Source organism: Cydia amplana, chromosome Z (assembly GCF_948474715.1).
Source record: "Cydia amplana chromosome Z, ilCydAmpl1.1, whole genome shotgun sequence".
In the NCBI taxonomy this organism is placed as follows: domain Eukaryota; kingdom Metazoa; phylum Arthropoda; class Insecta; order Lepidoptera; family Tortricidae; genus Cydia; species Cydia amplana.
Window position 1 is genome coordinate 37,417,287 of NC_086096.1, and position 22,425 is coordinate 37,439,711.

Here is a 22,425-nt window from a genome sequence, read left to right on the forward strand (position 1 = left end):
AGGGGATGAATTTTCAAAAACGCTGAAATTACTTTTCCTGTCTTTTAATAATATCCCCAAATACAAAGATTCAAGTCCCGCGCTCGAAAAAATGTTTGATATCCATACAAACTTTCAACCCTTTTTTCACCACCTTAGGGGATGAATTTTCATAAACGCTGAAATTAGTTTTCTTGTATTTAAATTTAATATCTATTTGCAAGGTTTCAAATTCCTAGCTTAAAATAAAATTTGCACCCCAAGACGAACTTTCATCCCCTTTTTAACCCCCTTAGGGGTTGAATTTCCAAAAACGTCACAATCACTTTATTTTGTGATCGGCTATTATGCCTTTCAAAGAAGTTTCAAAGCATTTGTAATGGATTCAAACTTTCAACCCCTTTTTAACCCTGTTAGGGGATGAATTTTCAAAAACGCTGAAATTACTTTTCCTGTCTTTTAATAATATCCCCAAATACAAAGATTCAAGTCCCGCGTTCGAAAAAATGTTTGATATCCATACAAACTTTCAACCCTTTTTTCACCACCTTAGGGGATGAATTTTCAAAAACGCTGAAATAGATTTCTTGTATTTAAATTTAATATCTATTTGCAAAGTTTCAAGTTCCTAGCTTAAAATGAAATTTGCACCTCAAGACGAACTTTCATCCCCTTTTTAACCCCCTTAGGGGTTGAATTTCCAAAAACGTCGCAATCACTTTATTTTGTGATTGGCTATTATGCCTTTCAAAGAAGTTTCAAAGCATTTGTAATGGATTCAAACTTTCAACCCCTTTTTAACCCTGTTACGGGATGAATTTTCAAAACCGCTGAAATTACTTTCCTGTCTTTTAATAATATCCCCAAATACAAAGATTCAAGTCCCGCGCTCGAAAAAATGTTTGATATCCATACAAACTTTCAACCCTTTTTTCACCACCTTAGGGGATGAATTTTCAAAAACTCTGTAATTAGTTTTCTTGTATTTAAATTTAATATCTATTTGCAAAGTTTCAAGTTCCTAGCTTAAAATGAAATATGCACCCCAAGACGAACTTTCATCCCCTTTTTAACCCCCTTAGGGGTTGAATTTCCAAAAACGTCGCAATTACTTTATTTTGTAATTGGCTATTATGCCTTTCTAAGAAGTTTCAAAGCATTTGTAATGGATTCAAACTTTCAACCCCTTTTTAACCCTGTTAGGGGATGAATTTTCAAAAACGCTGAAATTACTTTTCCTGTCTTATAATAATATCCCCATATACAAAGTTTCAAGTCCCACACTCACAAAAATATTTGATCTCCATACAAATTTTCAACCCCTTTTTCACCACCTTGGGGGATGAATTTTCACAAACGCTGAAATTAGTTTTCTTGTTTTTTAATATAATACATTTTTAGAAAGTTTCAAATTCCTAGCTTAAAATAAAACTTGTACCCCATACAACCTTTCATCCCCTTTTTAACCCCCTTAGGGGTTGAATTTTTCAAAATCGCTCCTTATCTCTTGTACACTTTATAAATGCAACCTAGTGTGCAAATTTCAACTTTCTAGCTTTTGTAGTTTCGGCTCTGCGTTGATGAATCAGTCAGTCAGTCAGTCAGTCAGGACACTTGCATTTATATATATAGATTTGAGTTGCTGGAATTTCGATTTTATTTCAATGAATCGAATTTCAGATTTAAATGACTTAAATTATCCGGAAGCCGGTTCCTGCCACTTGAAGAGGTTGGTAACTGTCGAATGCAGCAGTCTACCTAGTGTAAACGCTCTCTTATAGAAAAACAGTAGCTTTGATCTTGTTTCAAAAGAAAAGAAACTACTTAATGCTAGGCTAGGATAGTCTTAAAATTACAAGAAACACTATTTCAAATTTAATTTGTTTAAAAAGTTGTTTGTCAGTCTTAGATAAAAGGATATTAATACTTATTGGCGCGTTCTTGAAATAACAAACTTATACAACATGTAACTAAACAATAGGCACCTAACTAAACTTACTGCAAGGTATAGGCCCTGCGTTTAGGTACCTACCTAGGTTTAGTTCGATGTGCCTAAGGTTTACGGCATCTCTTTTCTGCATCAAGCACTTGGTTTTTAATACCAATTATAGTAGGAGCTTGAAATCAAGCTCTTCTTGGCTGCTCACAGAGGCGGTCGTAGCTTCGCCGGACTTCGGAGGTTTAAAGTTGCGTATAATTATGCATACCTCTTCATCAGCTTTGGATACTTGCTCGTCAGTGCCAGTGAGCATGAGCTGAGTGACAGGTTTATTCGACCGGCGGTGTTCTACATTGATCTTTGCACCAGTTTTCTTTTCTATTTCTCGGATTCTTCGGCCTTTTTTGCCGAGGATGCGGCCGATCTTTTCAGTTGGGACACAGATAAAGCGTACTATTGGTGTCGCTGCGCGCTCGCGATCGAGCGCGCGCTGTTTGTTCGCAATCTTAGCTCGACGGCGTCCCGTTGTTGGGTTTGGTGGACTGGACGTGCGGACTCCTGTCGATGTGGACGGCGCGTTGATATCTTCGGCGAGGTTAAACAAACGGTCGTCGTCCACCCACTGTTCCCAGCAGTCTTTGATGACGCCGTGAGCAGGTAGACAGGCTGATGCTCCGCCTTCTTCAGAAGCCTCCGAGGGGTCTTTTCCGTCCATCAAATCCGTTAATTCGTGACCTAGTTCTTCCAGGCGGGTCTCCCTTACTGTTGTCCGTGGGCATTCCGTTAAAGATGTTGTCTTATATTCAATTTCTTTGTTACTTGTATATTCGTTGATTAACTCGTCTGCTTGCAACTTATCGTAGTCAGGCGGAGCCTGAGAATCAGATACGTCGGAGAGCTCGCAGTCCGAGAGATCAGGGCTAAACAGCGGGTTCGCTTTAGCGGCTGTGGCCGCAAATTGTTCTTTTTCACCTACTTCGTTGCTTTTCTCCTTAATATTAGTGGACTCATCACTATCCGTTTTTCCTTGTTCTTTATCCATAGCTTCCTGAGAGGCAGTTTCTGGACTTTCTGGGCCTCTATTATTTTCCGAGTTTGTCTCTGGCGGTGGTTCTGGTGTGTTAAACGCAAACGCAAATTGCAAGTCACCGTGGCCGTTCTGCGGCCCGGCTAGTTTCTGAAGCTCGTGAGCCCATCTGATCCGTCCGTCGGGTCCTGGTGCTCTTATAGGTCCGTGGACTCCGTGGCCATGCAGCGATCTTTGGAACTCGACATAATGACTGTACTGGGCAATAAAGTCCCACAAGTACCTGGGGGGGCCAACACGAAGTAACGGAGGGATGATACCGGGGCCGAGTGTGCCTCGTTGGATGCCCTCTGGCGCTGATGATGATCCAGCAGCCCCTTCCGCAGCTGATGGCTCTAGCGCTGAGTAGGCTTCCGGAGTGGAGACAGACAGTTGAGGGCCAGGAGGATCAGGAGGATCCGGCGGCTTCTCATTAATGTGAACCTCTATGCCGTCATCATCTTCCTCAGTTGTATCGTCATCGGTACTGCCTACATCCTCCTCCAAATCTATTATTTTCACCATTTTTATAAAACTGAACTTAGAACTAAATATTTTATTCAATTTTACAAGCTGAACTGGAACCGGATTAAAACCAGGATAATTTTTTATTTTATTGGGCGTCCAGATGGGACAATGTTTCGCAGAATCTGATTAAATTTAATTTGTATCTACCGATCGTCCGGGCGCGACTGGCACAAGTGCCTATGGCACTACCGTCACAGGAACTGAAGCTCGGACTGTAGTGAGTGCATAGTAGCACAACAGCGAAACACAAACAAGCCGGACCGGCAAATTCACGTGTTTTAAAATGTGCCCTTTTAAACGGGGCGCACTGAGTTCAAATAGTGATTTTCGCAACAAGTGCGGAAGCAGTGGGGTGGGAGCGATATTTTCCTGCCAGATCGGAAATACTGAATATCGGGTTAAACGGCACGAGAATATTATAGCCTGACCAGTAATATATGATAATTGTCAAGAGGGCGCTGTTATTCTCATGTATAGGGTGACAATTCAGTGTAGTATGAAAAAATTAGTTCCAGTGAAATTCCGCAACATGGCGCACCCTCAATAGATCCTGGTTCACCATAAAATAAGAAAATCTGATTCCATTAAATGAATACGTGTTACCCCCGGTTTAAACTCTCGCGCGAGCCACGAGACGAGCCGCGAGACGAGCCACGAGACGAGAGTGTAAGCGGTGGGCTCGCGGCTCGTCTCGTGGCTCGCAAGCTCGTCGAGCTAATATAATTTAAACACTAACGGCACGGCATAAGGTTTATAATCGAATGACAAGCTGAACGCGAGTGTAAACGGTGGACTCGCGTCTCGTGGCGCGGCTCGCGGCGCGTCCAAAGAGTAGTATAATATATATATATATATATATATATATGAGAAAGAGAGCCCTCTCGTGGAACTTTTTTGTATCCATTATGAAGCGCCATCTGTAAATCTGAACACAAAACATTAACGTCAATATTCATACCTACAGGGCCTGTTTACACATTGATTAATGTTTAATAATGAGTTCATACATTTGCTACAAATGTATAAACTCACACTAAACATTAATCAATGTGTAAACAGGGTCATATATAATTTGTTATATCAAGAGTTTTGCTCTTCTTACCCATTAATCAACAACTTTATTATAATATTTGCTTGATGTAAGCTATATATATTGGCAAGCAGATATTTTAAAGTCCAACAGGTAACGTAAATACAATACAATGATATCCAAGAATGATTTTTGTTAGAATGTATTGTCCTCATATAATTTGGTAGCATCATGTGTAGAGCCCTTACACTATGCCTGTAGCTTTTATGTCTATGCATGTTATCTATGGTTTAACTCTCTTCCATTCTGTCAGCCATAGCGATAGGATCTATTTTTAGATTCATTAATTTTTCTAATATATATTATTACCATTTGACGATTGCAAGCTGTACGTTATTCTGAGAAATAAAAGGACCGCTTCAATATTACGTGAGTTATCATTCCAACGTCTTCAGCCGGCCCCTCGCTCCCATCTCTGTGTCACGCGGTACAGACGCACTGCTAAGACCCAAGGATCTTCAACAGTTTATGTGCCCAGCCCGACAGGTAAATCAAATCCGTTTTCATCCTACGTCTGTATTATCGGCGTGACCTGGAATTACGCGCTGAGCAACCTACCAACATGCCACCGCATGGTGATGAGGTTATTGATAATGTTACACCACCGGTTGCGAACACGCTGGGTGCTTCGACGACAGCGACAAGTACGTCGACGCTAATGTTGGGTGGCGCAGGCGTGATGGAGAAGCTTGAGGGTGCTGGCAATTTTTTAAGTTGGAAATTCACTATGAAAATGATGCTCACACTGGAAGGATTGTGGGACCTCATTGTGAGATTGGATGATACGCCGCTCACGGGCTCTGATGTCGTGCGCGATCAGCGCGCGCTGGCCCGTCTGTGTTTAGGCTTAAAACCTGGGTTATACCAGTATGTTCGAGACGCCAAATCAGCAAAAGACGCTTGGAAGAAGTTGTCCCACGTTTTTGAGGATCGCGGCCTGTATAGGCGCGTACTACTCTTAAGACAGCTGCACCGTATTGAATTTTCGCACTTTAGTTCAATGTCTTCATATATTGAGAAAGTTATGTCTCTTGTACACCAGTTGTCAGACATAGAGAAGACTGTTGAAGACGAAGAAATTGCAGAAATACTGTTAAGTGGATTGCCACCAGAATATGACTCGCTTGTTAGTAACCTAGAGACCCTGTGTTTGACATCCAAACTTTCTAGCGAGGTAGTGAGAACTAGGCTGTTACAAGAAGAGCAGAGGAAGGACTCCATGAATACGTCTTCGACTTCTACTACTTCAGCGTTTGTAAGCAAGAAACAGATCACATGCAAATATTGTGGGAAACCAGGACATGTGAAGGCTAAATGCTTTAAGCTGCGACGTGAGAAGATGGCGAAGAAGAGGGACAACAAGGATCAACATGCCTCTGCCTACCTAGCCCATGCTGCTGCCGCTGAATTGTTTTTGGACTCGGGTTCATCAAATCACTTAGTGAAGGACAAGGAGTTACTGTGCAATCTTAAGGACACTAGTGCGCAATCAATATCAACAGCAAATAAACAACAGATGACCAGTACGAGCGCAGGAGAGCTGAACCTCGTTATGAACAATAAGGTTAGACAAATTAAAAATGTTATGTTTGTCCCCAGTCTGTCTGTAAATCTCTTGAGTGTTTCTAAATTATGTCAAAATGGTTTCATTATTGAATTTAATGCTGATGGTTGTTTCATATATGATGAAAATAGTAGAACTTCTGGCAATTATTTAGCGAAAGCAAACTGTACTAATGGCATTTATAAATTAGAGGGTTCTGTATGTAAAGGTAACTTGCCCAATAGGATGCACTCTTTGCTCCTGCAAGAGAGGCAGGAGACACCGAGCGCAGCAGTCGCTACCTCTGCGGCGGCAAATTTGTTTCATTGCCGTCTAGGCCACTTGAACATTGCAGGTATGAATAGCTTGAGAAAGCATGTGTGTGGTGTCGTGTTTCAGGGTGATGCTTATGACAAGTGTGAAGCTTGTCTTAAGGGGAAGATGGCCACCAAGCCTTTCCCTAAAGCCAGCTCAAGCAGGACTACCCAACCGCTGCAGCTCATACATAGTGACGTTTGTGGACCATTACCAGAGGCAAGCTGGGGTGGGGCGCGTTACCTGGTCACCTTTACCGATGACTTCACAAGGAAGACCTTTGGATACCTCATGAAGAACAAATCGCAGGTAATGTCCCATTTTGTTCAATTTAAAGCCTTAGTGGAAAAGCAACTAAATTTGCCTATTAAATGCTTACGTTCAGATAATGGTAAAGAATACTGTAATTTAAATTTTACTGAGTATTTGCAAAAACATGGTATAATTCACCAAACCACAGTTCCTTATTCGTCTTCCCAGAATGGTACGGCGGAGAGAGCATTTCGTACTTTATTTGAAAAAGCGCGCTGCATGTTACAGCATGCGTCCTTGGAAAAGCGTTTTTGGGGAGAGGCCATCATGGCAGCCATATATTTAAAAAATAGGTCTCCCACAACTGCTTTGTCCGGACGCATTCCTGAAGAAGTTTGGTCTGGGTCTAAGGTGGACCTCAGCCATCTCAGGGTGTTTGGCTGTATGGCTTATTCGCTTGTTCCTAAAAATAAAAGGGATAAGCTAGACGCTAAGGGGAAGGAATATATATTTGTAGGTTACAGTGAGACTTCTAAGGGATATCGACTAGCTGATCCCTTATGTCCTACTAAGGTGATTATCTCTCGAAATGTAGCATTTATTGAGAACAAGTTCAGAGGTTCCTATCCTCAACCTTCAGAAGCTGACAGCGAAGAGCAAATAAATATTTTTAACTTTGACTGTGACACAACAAAACAGAACTGTGATAAAAATATTAATGAATTTAATCCTAATAATAATGAATTAAATTTTAACAATGATCAATTATGTGTAAGTGATAGTGAAAGTAATGATATTAACGGAGATAATATTTCAATTTCAGATGGCGTGTACTGTACTGGGAGTGAGGACGAGTCCGAACCCGCTGGTTTGTCTGCAAGCGAGGACGAGCTCGACCCCGCTGGGCTGCCTGCAAGGGAGCCAAGCTCCGAGCCTCTAACTTCGCCATGCGAGACCACAGCTCGGGATGGTGCCGCGACTGGTCCTGTGACTGTCGCTTCGCACACCGGTCGGCCAATCCGCTCTACACGTAACGTACAACCTCCGAGATTTTCCGACTATGATATGACTGATAACAGTTTTATGGTCTTTGAAAATCCTTTTATCTCCGAACCACTTACATACAACGAGGCGGTGAATTCAGCTCATAGTAAGGAGTGGCTGGAGGCCATGACGCGTGAGTACGACGCACTAGTTGCCAACAATGTGTGGGAGCTAGTGGATAGACCCGTAGATAAAAATATAGTTAAATGCAAATGGGTATACAAAGTAAAATATGATGCATCTGGTAAATTTGACCGTTTCAAAGCTCGTCTAGTTGCCAAAGGTTTTACTCAATGTAAAGGTATTGATTATAAGGAGACTTTTTCACCCGTCGTACATCATTCTACTATGCGAATTCTGTTCTCAATTGCTAATCAATTTAATTTAAATATAGACCATTTAGATGTCGCCACAGCCTTTTTAAATGGCGATTTGAATGAAACTATATTTATGGAGCAACCAATAGGTTTTTGTGATAAAGATCCTAATAAAGTTTGCTTGCTTAAGAAAAGTATTTATGGCCTTAAACAGGCGAGCAGGATGTGGAATTGTAAAATACACAATTTATTATGTAAACACAACTTTGTTCAATCTAAATGCGAACCGTGTGTCTATATGAGATGTTCTGGTAATGATATTGTAATAATTGCTTTATACGTAGACGATTTTTATGTATTTTACAGTCCAAACAGCTCTAATAAAAGTTTGTTGGTTTCAGTTCTTGAAAAAGAATTTAATGTAAAGAACCTAGGAGAATTAAAGAGCTGTTTAGGTATTAATGTCACTAGGGATAGAGTTAAAGGCATTTTAAAACTCGACCAAAGTGAATATATACGTAAATTGCTTGTTCGCTTTAATATGCAAAATTGTAAGGCCGTATCTACACCAATGGAGGTCAACTGTAAGCTACTGAAATCTAAAAATATTGATAGTTTACAGGATGACATTTACAACTATCGTCAGCTGCTTGGATGCCTGATGTATCTGTCCGTCTGTACGCGACCAGATATATCTTATGCATGCAGTCAGCTGAGCCAGTTCAATAACTGCTTCGATAGGACTCATTGGCTGGCAGCTAAAAGGATTCTGCGTTATTTGGCAGGAACGATTCAGTACTCTTTATGTTATCATAAAAGTAAGAATTGGTTTTTAAATGCCTTTACTGACGCGGACTGGGCCAATGATGTGACCGATAGGAAAAGTTATACTGGTTTTGTCATTAAACTCGGAAATGATACGGTCAATTGGGAAGCTCGTAAGCAAAAGTGCGTGGCATTATCATCATGTGAATCGGAATACTTAGCTATAAGCGATGTATGTAAAGATGTCACATTTATTCAAAATTTACTTTCTGAAATTTTACCTACACAAAGTCAGGAAATTCAATATGTTGTTTATAATGATAACCAGTCCGCACAAAGATTGTTGCATGTTAATGAATATTGTCATAAGCGTACGAAGCATATAGACTTAAGGTTTCATTATGTCAAGGATCTTATCAATAAGAAATTGATTGATGTTAAGTACATGCCTACTGACAAAATGCTCGCAGATGTTTTAACTAAACCGTTATCCAAGGTCAAGCACGAGCGTTTTGTCACAGCAATGAATTTGATATAAGCATTTGTATTTGTAATATGTGCCATGTTTGTATTGTACTCTTTTTGAATGTAGAGTCACATAGAGGAATGCCTTATCAAATGTAGAGTCACATAGAAATATGGTAGAGTCACTTAATGTAGAGTTTTTTTTTGTGATTGTTTTATATTCTGCATTTGGTTATTTGCATTGAGTACAATAAGGGGAAGTGTTAGAATGTATTGTCCTCATATAATTTGGTAGCATCATGTGTAGAGCCCTTACACTATGCCTGTAGCTTTTATGTCTATGCATGTTATCTATGGTTTAACTCTCTTCCATTCTGTCAGCCATAGCGATAGGATCTATTTTTAGATTCATTAATTTTTCTAATATATATTATTACCATTTGACGATTGCAAGCTGTACGTTATTCTGAGAAATAAAAGGACCGCTTCAATATTACGTGAGTTATCATTCCAACGTCTTCAGCCGGCCCCTCGCTCCCATCTCTGTGTCACGCGGTACAGACGCACTGCTAAGACCCAAGGATCTTCAACAATTTTAACAAGAAAATTATAATAAAGTAGCTTATTAAATACCGGATAAAATAAAATAACAAGGTAAGTATAAATGGGAAAGAAAAGATAGTTGATATTTTATAATTTAAAATTCAAGAGTTTATTACACAAGTCACATTTACCTATACAGAAGTTTGTCTACTACACATGTTGATATCACATTTACATGATGATAACATGGCAACAGATACAAATACCTACAGGAGCCAATACCTGGGTAAACATAACGTTATTGTATTGCTGTAATAAACTATATTATACAAACTAAAAGATCACTTCACTAAAACTCCGAATTAGTTTACAATTGTTTATTTTTGAGTTTTAAATAATTAATAACAATATAAATCTCTTATGCCATCGCTTGAGTTTTTCCTCTAAATCGTGATCTCCTGTCAATGTCATTATTGTTCAAAACCGCGGCAAATCTATCTGTCACCTGTCATACATTTAAAAATAAAACTGAAAGATATAGTTTGTCAAAGGACTGTCTCATTTCAAACATAGACTGAGACAATCATACTATCTTTGTCTTACACTAGTACTAGCACCTAAAAGAAAAGGATGAGTACAGTTTTCGTGGTTCTTACTGACTGACTATCCACAACATCTAACAAAACGTAAAAGAAAACATCGCAACTGATACATGTACAGGAGCCAATACCTGGGTAAACATAACGTTATTGTATGCTATAAAGTCCTGACTGACTAATATCAAAGCTCAGCCCAAACCGTTTGACCTAGAAAACGGAATTATTGGCAATCGGCTGTTTAAAATTAACGCATTCACTGTCAGCAACCCGCCAGGTGGGTGCACTATCCGTAGTCGCTTTTCGCTACATACGGTTTTTCCCATGTTATCGGCTACGCTCGTAGCGCGTAGCAAGCGCTGGCACCGAATGTGTTAAGGGCTCATTTAGACGGTGCGAGAACTCGCATGCGAGTTTCCTTACATTGCGTTATTTGATCGGTCGGCTGAATTGATTTTACATTAATGGTCCGCAATGTAACTAAAATCTAATGCGAGTTCACACATGAGCCCTAAGTTTGGAGACGTGAAAGGTACTGCCTCATCATCTTCCGCGCGTAACCCGGGCTTTTTGCCACGGCTCAATGGGAGCCTGTGATCCGCTTGTTAAGTAATCCCATGAATCGGCGTAGGCATTAGTTTTTAAGAAAGTATCTGCAAAAGGATTTTGATGCGATTTTTTGATAGAGTGATTCAAGAGGAAGGTTTATGTATAATTTGTTAACCATAGCAAAGCCGGGGCGGGTCGCTAGTTAAAAATAAATTATGGTGATTGAATCCATTTTTATCTAGAAAGAAAATACCTACAGAAAATACAGCTTTTATCGCTAAGGGCCCCATCATACTGGCGATTAGCGAGACTCACCGAGAAAATCCTAACAAACACAATTATAGGTACCTATATGTATTGCATTGTCACCCGACTTACTTAAGTACCTATGTGAACTTTCAACTCAACCGAATGATGGGAAGTGGCCCACTTCAAGTGGGTCTAGTTTAGCTTGCAAGATTGCTGCAGTAGGTTGGGCCATGCTCAGTGTAAGGCTCCGTAGTTACCTTCTGTCAAAAAAAAAAGTCGGCATCATTGATTTTTGTATCCATAGGTACCGAATTGCAGCTTTCTAGCACTAAGGCGCACGGCACACTGCATCCGATTCCGACGCGAGCGGGATGTGGCTATAATACGCGCATAGCGTTGTCTCGCTCAAAAATCAGAGCGACGTGCTAATCGGGTGCAGTGTAAATAGTGTAATGCGCCTTACGATCACGTAGCAAAGCCACGGACGGACAGACACAGACAGACAGGCAGACAGACAGATATAGCGAAACTATAAAAAATTATGCTTCCTCGGTATGTATCTAGTTGACACAGAGCCCTAAACAATGAAAAATATTACACAACTTTGGGAACAAATCAAATTATTTTAGGAAGCGCTGATGGCCTAGCGGTATGAGCATGCAAATTGCAATCCGGAGGATCAAACCCCGGCTCGTACCAATGAGTTTTTCGGAACTTATGTACGAAATATCATTTGATATTTACCAGTCGCTTTTCGGTGAAGGAAAACATCGTGAGCAAACCGGACTAATCCCAATAAGGCCTAGTTTACCCTCTGGGTTGGAAGGTCAGATGGCAGTCGCTTTCGTAAAAACTAGTGCCTACGACAATTCCTGGGATTAGTTGCCAAGCGGACCCCAGGCTCCCATGAGCCGTGGCCAAAATGCCGGGACAACGCGAGGAAGAAGTCACATACTATTTCAGTTTATAATGAAATAAAATAGAATGCTCTTTTTTCATTTTAATATCATGAATATATAGAAACCATCAATACCATCATATACCTGGTACAGAAGCAAAATGAAAGGCGTGCTGATAGCCCATTCTAGGAGCAAAATGTTGGGCGCTGGATGGATGTGCCTGCCCTGGAAGTATCATAAAGCTTATTTTTATAAAAAAAAAACTCCAACGTAATTTAATCGCTAGACTCTTCTGTAGACTTAGGTATCATCAAAACTAAGTATACTTTTTTTTTGCAATAGAAAGAAGGTAAGCGATCTTGAAGTGTCTTTCTTATTAAAAACACTCTTGAAAAATAAGTCACAGCAAATATGTAGGTAAAAATTATATTATAAACTAGCGACCCGCCCCAGCTTCGCACGGGTTAACAAATTCAAAATACATAAACCTTCCTCTTGAATCACTCTATCTATTAAAAAAAACCGCATCAAAATCAGTTGCGTAGTATTAAAGATCTAAGCATACAGAGAGACAGACAGACAGACAGGGAAGCGTCTTTGTTTTATACTATGTAGTGATAATACATAAATGGGCTATTTTATTCAAAGTTGTCCCCTACACTTTTTTTTTTCAAAATTGGGATATTTTGTGTTATTTCTACTCAGAATCATGAGCTCTTTTGATCCTAATAGGAGAAAAAAAGTGTCCCAAGATTTCCATACATTTTTCGATCTTTCCATTCCGAAACCGCCATACAAAGTCTATGAAAAAAAGCGGCCAAGTGCGAGTCGGACTCGCCCATGAAGGGTTCCGTAATTTATGACGTATTAAAAAAAACTACTTACTAGATCTCGTACAAACCAATTTTTGGTGGAAGTTTGCATGGTAATGTACATCATATATTTTTTTAAGTTTTATCATTCTCTTATTTTAGAAATTACAGGGGGGGGGGGGGGTGACACACTTTTTACCACTTTGAAAGTGTCTCTCTGTGAAAACTTCAATTGTCTAGCTATCACGGTTCATGAGATACAGCCTGGTGACAGACAGACAGATGGACGGACAGACAGACGGCAGACGGACAGACAGACAGACGGACAGCGAAGTCTTAGTAATAGGGTCCCGTTTTTACCCTTTGGGTAGGTTAGGTACGGAACCCTTAAAACAAATCAAGGACTATCTGCAGGGCTTAAATCACCCCTTAACCCCCTAGCCTCTCAGACCATGAGTCGTCAAGCCCCAACTCCTCAACCCCCAACCTCAAACCCCTCAAACACCACCCTGACTTCAGACTTCACCTCCCACACCTACCCTTCACCTCTCAGTGTCTTTAGTCATTTCCAATACCTACTACCTACATCCAAAATCATAATAAACCTTTCATAAGAGGGAATTAAGTTCCACATATAGTCCGTGGTCTTTATCATAAGGTGCACTCAATCAGATTGGTAGTTTTCCAGAGTACATGCTTGAGTTACTTTATAAGACACCGAAATCACCATACACGTGCCTTTCAAAATCAAGGAGTTGCCTCAATTCCTCGTGAACTCCATCACCATCACCTTGGAGGTAACTTCTTTCAAGTAAAAAACATCATTATCTTTATCATTATTCATTATCATCAAAAAAATCATCATCGACTTCAAGTATGGACTCGCGCGCGAGAACGCAGCTCATGCTAGACCGCCAGGTTCACTTCATCAAATTGGTGGTTTGCGAGAGAAAATTCTCGAGTTGCTGAAGAAAACAACCAAATCACCATACACGTACCTTAAAAATTGAGGACCTCCTTTCAAACTAAAAATAATTAAGTACTCAAATCGAATCACGGATGTCGGAGTAAGTAATCGGCGAACATACAAACAAATAACCGCAACGCAACCGAATACAGAACCTCCTACTTCTGGGAAAGGAAGTCAGTTAATAAAAAAACCGGCCAAGTGCGAGTCGGACTCGCGCACGGAGGGTTCTGCACCATCAACAAAAAATAGAGCAAAACAAGCAAAAAAAAAACAAGCAAAAAAACGGTCACCCATCCAAGTACTGATGCTTAACTTCGGTCAAAAATCACTTTTGTTGTATGGAAGCCCCACTTAAATCTTTATTTTATTCTGTTTTTAGTGTTTGTTGTTATAAATTATAATGGCAACAGAAATACAACATTTGTGAAAATTTCAACAGTCTAGCTATCACGGTTCGTGAGATACAGCCTGGTGACACACGGACGGACGGACGGACGGACAGCGGAGTCTTAGTAATAGGGTCCCGTTTTTACCCTTTGGGTACGGAACCCTAAAAAGACACACAAAGCGGTTTATTCTCCTATGTTAGAACAGGCGTGGCTCACTCCGCGTCATTACATCGCGTCACTACGAGTACATGCGGCCTACGCCGATTTTGGTGTCTAGCCATAATACGCGCGCACCGCTACGGAACGGACGCCAGGGCTAGTTGCTTAGTAAACTGGGTGCCTAGCCAAGATGTCTATTTTTACCCTTGTCTTAATTATGTTCTATAATTGGTCTTAATAATATCTTTCTTACTGCCAATTTATCTCAAATTTATTAGTGCACTAATTAGAAACAACTTCAGCTCCAGTAGAAAATTTAAAGATAGATATCAATTGTAGGTATTCCTTTTTTCCTACCTACCTATTACACACACACACACACACACACACACACACACACACACACACACACACACACACACACGTTCTTATTATTCTATTGCATCTTAAGTAAGCCATAAAATGATAACAGATGGACTGAGACATCACTGAGTTACCTACTTTTATTAGTACAGTTAGTACGTGAGTGAAAGGATCGTTATTTACCTGGGGCAGAAGTAGCGAAATTAAAGGTAGGTTGATTGTTTATTTCAGGAGAAGTATGTTGGGCGCTGGAGGTGCCTGAAAAAGCTTATTAAACGTATGTTTACACACAAACTTTATTTTAAATATACATATTTAGATCATTTCAACGAGGGTGCGAAGTGTTAGGGTAGGCAACGTGTACGTACGTAACACCTCTGAAGTTTCAGGTATCCATATAGGCTATGGTGACTGCTTACCATCAGGCGGGCTGTATGCATATTTGCCACCGACGCATTATTTAAAAAAAGCCTTTCAATGGGTGGAAAAACAGTTAGGTTTGTTACGCAGCTACCAAATCCCGAGCTAAGTACTGTACAAAATATTTACTCGACCGCGTGATTCTTGGGGAAAGTTTAGGTGTATAATTTTCATTTCTTATGCTCTGAATGAGGGTCATTGTTGTTCTAAAAGGTGTGCAGAAAGTGATACGTTTCTGCACTAGAGCATTAACACAATCACTGCCACCGACGCACATGTGCGTCGACCGTCATACAAGTTTCTTCCTAGGCCACTCCCCCTGGGGCCCCTGGCAGTGAATGCGTTAACTTTCCAAGGACATTTTTTTATATAAGCAATTGAAATTTAGTTTTAAATAGATTTGCAATTTCCATTCTGATTTTTAACCCTCCATTCCATAAATAACGATTTTTTAACCTAAATTGTTAATTCAAAGGTGTTAATTGAAATTCAAAGGTGTATGTGAAGTCCCCAATCCGCATTGGGCTAGCGTGGGGACTATAGCCCAAGCCCTCTCGCGCATGAGAGGAGGCCTGTGCCCAGCAGTGGGACGTATATAGGCTGAATTATTATTATTCCTTTATTTATTTAGCTTCTCAGTTTAGGTTCTTTATAATATGTATATAAAAGTAAAATATAAAAACACTTACAAAACAATAAAAAAGCGGCCAAGTGCGAGTCGGACTCGCCCATGAAGGGTTCCGTATTTAGGCGATTTATGACGTATAAAAAAAAACTACTTACTAGATCTCGTTCAAACCAATTTTCGGTGGAAGTTTACATGGTAATGTACATCATATATTTTTTTTAGTTTTATTTATCATTCTCTTATTTTAGAAGTTACAGGGGGGGGGGGACACACATTTTACCACTTTGGAAGTGTCTCTCGTGCAAACTATTCAGTTTAGAAAAAAATGATATTAGAAACCTCATATCATTTTTGAAGACCTATCCATAGATACCCCACACGTATGGGTTTGATGAAAAAAAATTTTTTGAGTTTCAGTTCGAAGTATGGGGAACCCCAAAAATTTATTGTTTTTTTTTTCTATTTTTGTGTGAAAATCTTAATGCGGTTCACAGAATACATCTACTTACCAAGTTTCAACAGTATAGTTCTTAGTTTCGGAGAAAAGTGGCTGTGACATACGGACGGACAGACAGACGGACAGACAGACAGACATGACGAATCTATAAGGGTTCCGTTTTTTGCCATTTGGCTACGGAACCCTAAAAATACATATAAACACATTATAAAAAAAACCTAACCTAGGATGCCGCCGGCAGCGGGGCAGGGCCCAAGCTACCGGTGGTCAGGGCCGCAGAGAGAGGAACCGGCGGACTATCCGCGCCGTGTCCAAGATCACCGCCTTCTGCATCTGGCCCTTGATCCAACCACCTGTCGAGAGTCTCTCAAGATGTTGGTCGAGACTCTTCGCTATTAGACCGTTCGCTGAAACAACTATCGGGACAATGATCGTCGAATCGACATCCCACATGGCGGTTATCTCGTGAGCCAAGTCCAGGTACTTACTGGACTTGTCCTTCTCGGCTTTCACGAGATTCTCATCATGGGGGATGGTGATGTCAACGAGCACGGCCCGGCGTTGCGCTCGGTCTATTATCACAATGTCAGGCTTATTGGCTACAATAGTCCTGTCAGTGATGATAGATCGATCCCAATAGAGCGTGGCAGGACCATTCTCGAGAACTGACGCAGGTGAATACTTGTAGTAGGGTACTTCGCGGTCCACAAGGCCGTATAGAAGAGCAAAACAAATAAATTGTTAATTCAAAGTATCCTCTAGAAACAGTAGAAAAATGTACACTCAGTCATGTTTTTTTAAATCACATGTATTTTACTTTCCTCGTATTCGAAATGAAAAGTAGAGTGTTTAATTAACAATCTAGTTATGAATATGGATGGTTTGTGATTTACCTGACGTAGAAGCAGCAGAATGAAAGGTGGCCTGAATGTCAGTTACAGGAGCAAAATCTTGAAAGGTGGTTGTGCCTGAAAGTGTATTAAAAATTTGATTGTTTATTGTTTAAATTTTATTGCACCAACAAAAAACTTTGCATACCAGTTCAATTCCGCGATCCGCTAGGCGGGTTTTCTGTGTGTAGTCAGTTTTGACTACATAGACCTACAATCTTTCTCATGCTGTTGGCTACGCCTACGCTCGTAGCGCGTAGCTCGCGCTGGCAGAGTCATCTGCAAAGAAAGGTAATCTCCCTGCATAGAAGTTAGTATGAAAAGGTGCTAAGCGAATAAGTACATACTATTGCTGACTGTACAAAGGGTATATCATATCCAAAATTGTTGCATAATTTCAGTTCCACATTGTAGGTGCATTGTAAATTACAATCGTGGACAGCTTTTGACAACCTGTCTGGCCTAGTGCGTAGTGACCCTGCCCTGAAGCCGATGGTCCCGGATTCAAAACCGGTCAGGGAATTTATTCGTGTGATGAGCTCTGACATTTGTTGCTGAGTTATGGATGTTTTCTATGTATTTTTAAGTATTTATATATAAAAGTTTATACATATCGTTGTCTAAGTACCCACAACACAAGCGTAATTGAGCTTATTGTGCGACTATTTGTGTAATAATGTTCTGTAATATTTATTTATTATTACATAGGTATTTTATTTATTAGTACATGCTATTTTTTGATAATTATGAGTAAAAGTTTAGCATACTTAGTATAGTGATTTAGACTTGAAAACCGTCATCCGTCAGGTGGTTATAGTGTTATTATTAACTTACCAAGTAGACATAGCGTCGGTACTGCTATTGCATTCAGTCGCTTAAAGCGATTTTTATGTTCATCTGTAAAATGAAGATCACAAATCCTCTTCTTCTTATAAAATTCATAATCTGACGGGGTATCCAAATTGCCCCCAATAAGCTTAACCCAAACTTTAAAACGATCAGGGTATTTGTCTGGATTTGGACAGACGTGCATCACCGCATCTGAAATAAATTGATTGTGGACTTCGCGGAGACCTCTCTGCTCTCGTATCATACACGGCTGATATAACACACAATTGACCACGAAACACAATTACACGCAGCAGGTCGGGAATCTACCCGCCATGGTTTTTTCTGAATTTTCTTGTAAAGTTCTCAGCGACTGTGATGGCGTATGAAAACTTTGTTTCTTTTAACATTGTATAACCGAAAGTATTTTTTATTTATCTGAATTATGTTGTAGTACAATAAATACGAAAATATTATATTTTGAGTTTTATTTGAGAAAAGATGTTTTTTATTGTGACAATCGCCTCCATGGCAACGATGGCCATAAAATACTCTGTTCTATTAAATGTTTTTTGTTTGTTGCATGTCCTAGATACGAGACTTTTAAGACGTTCTGAGGAAATAAAATGTAGCCATATTTAAAAAAAAAGTTTAGTGTTCAATGATAAAGGTGGCGCTATTTTTTTGAATAAAGGGCTTTATATGTGACTGTCCCCCCCCTGGGGTAAGTACAGTCCCGTCTAAAAATATTGATACGGACAAATATGTATACACAACCTTATTGTTCATAATATTTTGTATACATTTTTTGTCACTTTGTACATATCCATATTTTAAACTTGACTGTACATAGAAAACAGATTATACTGAGCATTGATATAGTATAAAGAACTGGATACCCAATCAGCCGCCAAAAATGGCCCCACAAAAGTGATGTCAAAACAGATCATGCATTACTTTTTCGTTTAGTCTTGTTTGAAACGCTCAAATGTGAAGTTGTCAACAATTACGAAATGTGCCGTTAAAATATGTAAAAATAACAATGATAAAACAAGGAAAAAGGATGGAATGTATTTCTTTCGGTTAGTTCTTTGGATAGCATTACATAATTTATGTAATCTGGTGGTAATTTTATGGTTTTGAATAAATTAATTTGTTAGTACCAAAGAAGGGATGTTAAGGAACAAAAATCTAATAAGTCGATGTGAGGTCAATATTTTTTTATATTTTTATATGGAATTCATAAGAAATAATATTATGTTTAAATTCAAGATTTCCAAGAAAACCTATGCGACGTGCAAAGTGGACTGCTATTTAATTATAGCAAGAGATAGGGGTGATGCAGTTTTAAACAAGGCAAAACGGCACTTGTGTGTTCGGCCCATTTCCCTGTTTCCGACATATACACCACCAATAAGGGCTTATATCGACTGACTGTAAATGCTAAACCTGTCGGAACACAATGACAACCACAGGATTTTTTTTATAAAGTATAGGTAGACTTTATAAAAAAAATCCAATCAGTATCTAAATGTCCCCGTGCACCCGCGCTATGAGTAAATGTAGATCTTAAATACACAGTTATTTAATAAGTAGAATTTATTTCAAGGAAATTAGTATTTAAAGACGTATACTTACGAATTAAAAATTTGATTTGTTTGAATTTGAACCACGAATTAATTTTATTTGAGCTCCCGATTAAATTAAATTTGTTTTATTTATTACTTCAATTGGTTTTCCTGTACATTACTACATATTAAAGTGTACCAAAGTGACTCCATTCGTTCATTATTCTCGTTTGACGTTGTTTGACGTAAATACGTTACGTTTAGTGCCATCGGACTAAATTTTTTAACAGTGTTGGTACTTATGTTTGCAAATTTGACACTTAATGCTTACGACATTAAGCTCTTTTCTGTACGAAACATTTATCTTGACTCAAATTTTACGTAAGCGTTTTTATCATCAATGCAAATGGTGCGAAACGTCATTGGGATCCACATTTTTTGACGTTTTTGTTCTGCTTTGTGTGTCTATTTCTTTTATATTAAGTCAGTGATACTGAGGTCTAGTCTTTGAGTTATAATTGTTTGGCCTTCATTTCATGTCTGGTCAAAAATTGTGGGTACAAGCACCTCAGTTGTGCTCTATAGAGCAGCAACATTGTTCTTAAAAAAAAAAGCAGAGGACTTGAAAATTTGTTTAGGATCCTCTTCATATGCCAAGAGTTTGAACTGTAGTTTGTTAACGACTTATTAAAACATTTACTGTATAGGTATTTTCTTACTCATATGGAGTACCAAGTCCAAAACATGTCTAATCTTACTCTGCAGTTAGTAATTACAATGCACTGTTATCAATGTCAAAGAAATAACTGCAGCTATGATTCACCCCCAATAACAAAAAGAATGATATATGAACATTGTTTTATGATTTTATACAAAACTAATAATATCGTTTGCCAATTTAACCTTTTGGAAAAATATTCTTTTATCTACTATATCATCCGGGTAGGTCAGCTAGCTAACCATGTCACTAAGGAAGGGCCCTATCACACTAGCGATTTAAAAGCGAGGCGAGCGCGCAACGTATTTGCCGCGAGTGCGCAACGATTTCGCTCCTATCCCAGTATGTCAAGCCCCGTCTCTGCCGTCAGCTGGCTCGCGAGCCAACCCGGTATCCATTGCGCGCGGCTGCCGCGCGAGCCAATGTTCGATAGCTTGCCGCGCGATATGGAGACAGGGCTTCAGGTTAGTACGCAGCGAAATCGTTGCACGCTCAGTTCACTTTCAACTCGCTCGCAAATCCTAAACTAAATTATTGTTAGACTTTTTAACTTATGCTAGCATGAATTACATGAATATGTTAAAAGAATGATTTTGCGTCTTTTAATACACTGATACTGACATGGTTAACTAGTCTTCAATAAAAATACAGTTTTGGGGAAATATTATATTTATTTTACAGTTTACTTCTTCTTAGACACACCAACAGTACGTCCTCTCCTGCCGGTGGTCTTGGTGTGCTGACCACGCACACGCAGGCCCCAGTAGTGACGCATGCCCCTGTGGGCACGAATCTTCTTCAGCCTCTCCAAATCTTCACGGAGCTTCGAGTCCAAGTTAGAGGAGGTCAGCTGGCTGTACTTGCCGTCAACAATGTCCTTCTGTCTGTTCAAGAACCAGTCGGGGATTTTGTATTGCCTTGGGTTGGACATGATAGTGATGATCTTTTCTACCTGAAAGTAAATAAGTCTTTAGTATGACAAATGCAAGAATATTTACGTATTGTTAGGTAAGTGGGGAGCTGGAGGTACTTGGGGTACATAAACCCAGGTAGTAGATCAAGAAACCTGCACAAACAAGAAGCAAAAATCGGTACCTCTTCCTCGGTGCATTCTCCAGCACGCTTGTCCAGGTCAATGTCGGCCTTCTTCAGGACGATGTTCGAATATCTGCGGCCAACTCCCTTGATGGCCGTCATGGCAAACATAACTTTACGTTTGCCATCGATGTTCGTATTCATAATACGAAGAATATGTTGAAACTTGTCCGGAATTACGAGCGACTGCAACAATAAATGTTTTTGAATAATCAGGAAAATATGCATACACACACATCATATCACTGCCTAAGAGTCTCTAAAAATAAAATAGAACAATTTTCACTTCACGATTAATTAGAAATTGAAGGATTATATACCATTTCGGCGAATTTAATATGGCCAAACGTCCGCAAGCACTCTACAACAACATGAAAAGAACGTCAAAAAACGTCAAAAATGGATTGTCAAAGCTGTCAAAAAATATTACCAGTTAAAATCAGTGTCTATGGACTTTTATAATTAAAATTCCTGTTCACTGTCAAACATCGAATATAAATGCTGGTCAAACAAATCTTGTCAGTAAAAAAAAGGGGCGAAATTCAAATTTTCTATGGGTCGATATCCCTTCGCGCCTACATTTTTGCTGCCTTTTTCTACTGACAAGATCTGCTTGACCAGCTATATCTATTTCATGCAAATAACATACCTTGGTGACCTGGTATGTTATTTGCATATGTACAAGGATACAAGGTCTGGTACGCCCATATCTTACAGCTTAAAAAAACAAAGGATTTTCGTACAATCTATGATATATATGATTTTTTAAATATCTATGAAAAATATGATGTTTCTTCTCAGGTAAAATAAATGAATGGTAAACTGCCATTCAAAAAAATAAAATATACTATTATTTTATAGCACTTTTTTAAGCCTACCGCAGCATACCGTATGTTTCTTCTCAGGTAAAATAAATGAATGGTAAACTGCCATTCAAAAAAATAAAATATACTATTATTTTATAGCACTTTTTTAAGCCTACCGCAGCA

At 39.3% G+C, this 22,425-nt stretch overlaps 2 protein-coding genes across 2 annotated transcripts; one reads left to right on the forward strand and one right to left on the reverse strand.

Moving 5' to 3' along the window:
* The first annotated feature begins 5,164 nt into the window (after positions 1-5,164).
* Positions 5,165-8,498, forward strand: LOC134660703 (uncharacterized). The gene is made up of 4 exons (XM_063516483.1): positions 5,165-6,166; positions 6,545-6,851; positions 7,536-7,972; positions 8,475-8,498. The coding sequence occupies exons 1-4, from the start codon at positions 5,165-5,167 to the stop codon at positions 8,496-8,498; spliced, it is 1,770 nt and encodes a 589-aa protein (XP_063372553.1).
* Positions 8,499-20,992: 12,494 nt separating this feature from the next.
* Positions 20,993-21,879, reverse strand: LOC134661903 (small ribosomal subunit protein uS13). The gene is made up of 3 exons (XM_063518147.1): positions 21,757-21,879; positions 21,437-21,622; positions 20,993-21,293 (listed from the first exon to the last, which is right to left on the reverse strand). The coding sequence occupies exons 1-3, from the start codon at positions 21,757-21,759 to the stop codon at positions 21,024-21,026; spliced, it is 459 nt and encodes a 152-aa protein (XP_063374217.1). The 5' UTR covers positions 21,760-21,879; the 3' UTR covers positions 20,993-21,023.
* Between the last annotated feature and the right edge of the window lie 546 nt (positions 21,880-22,425).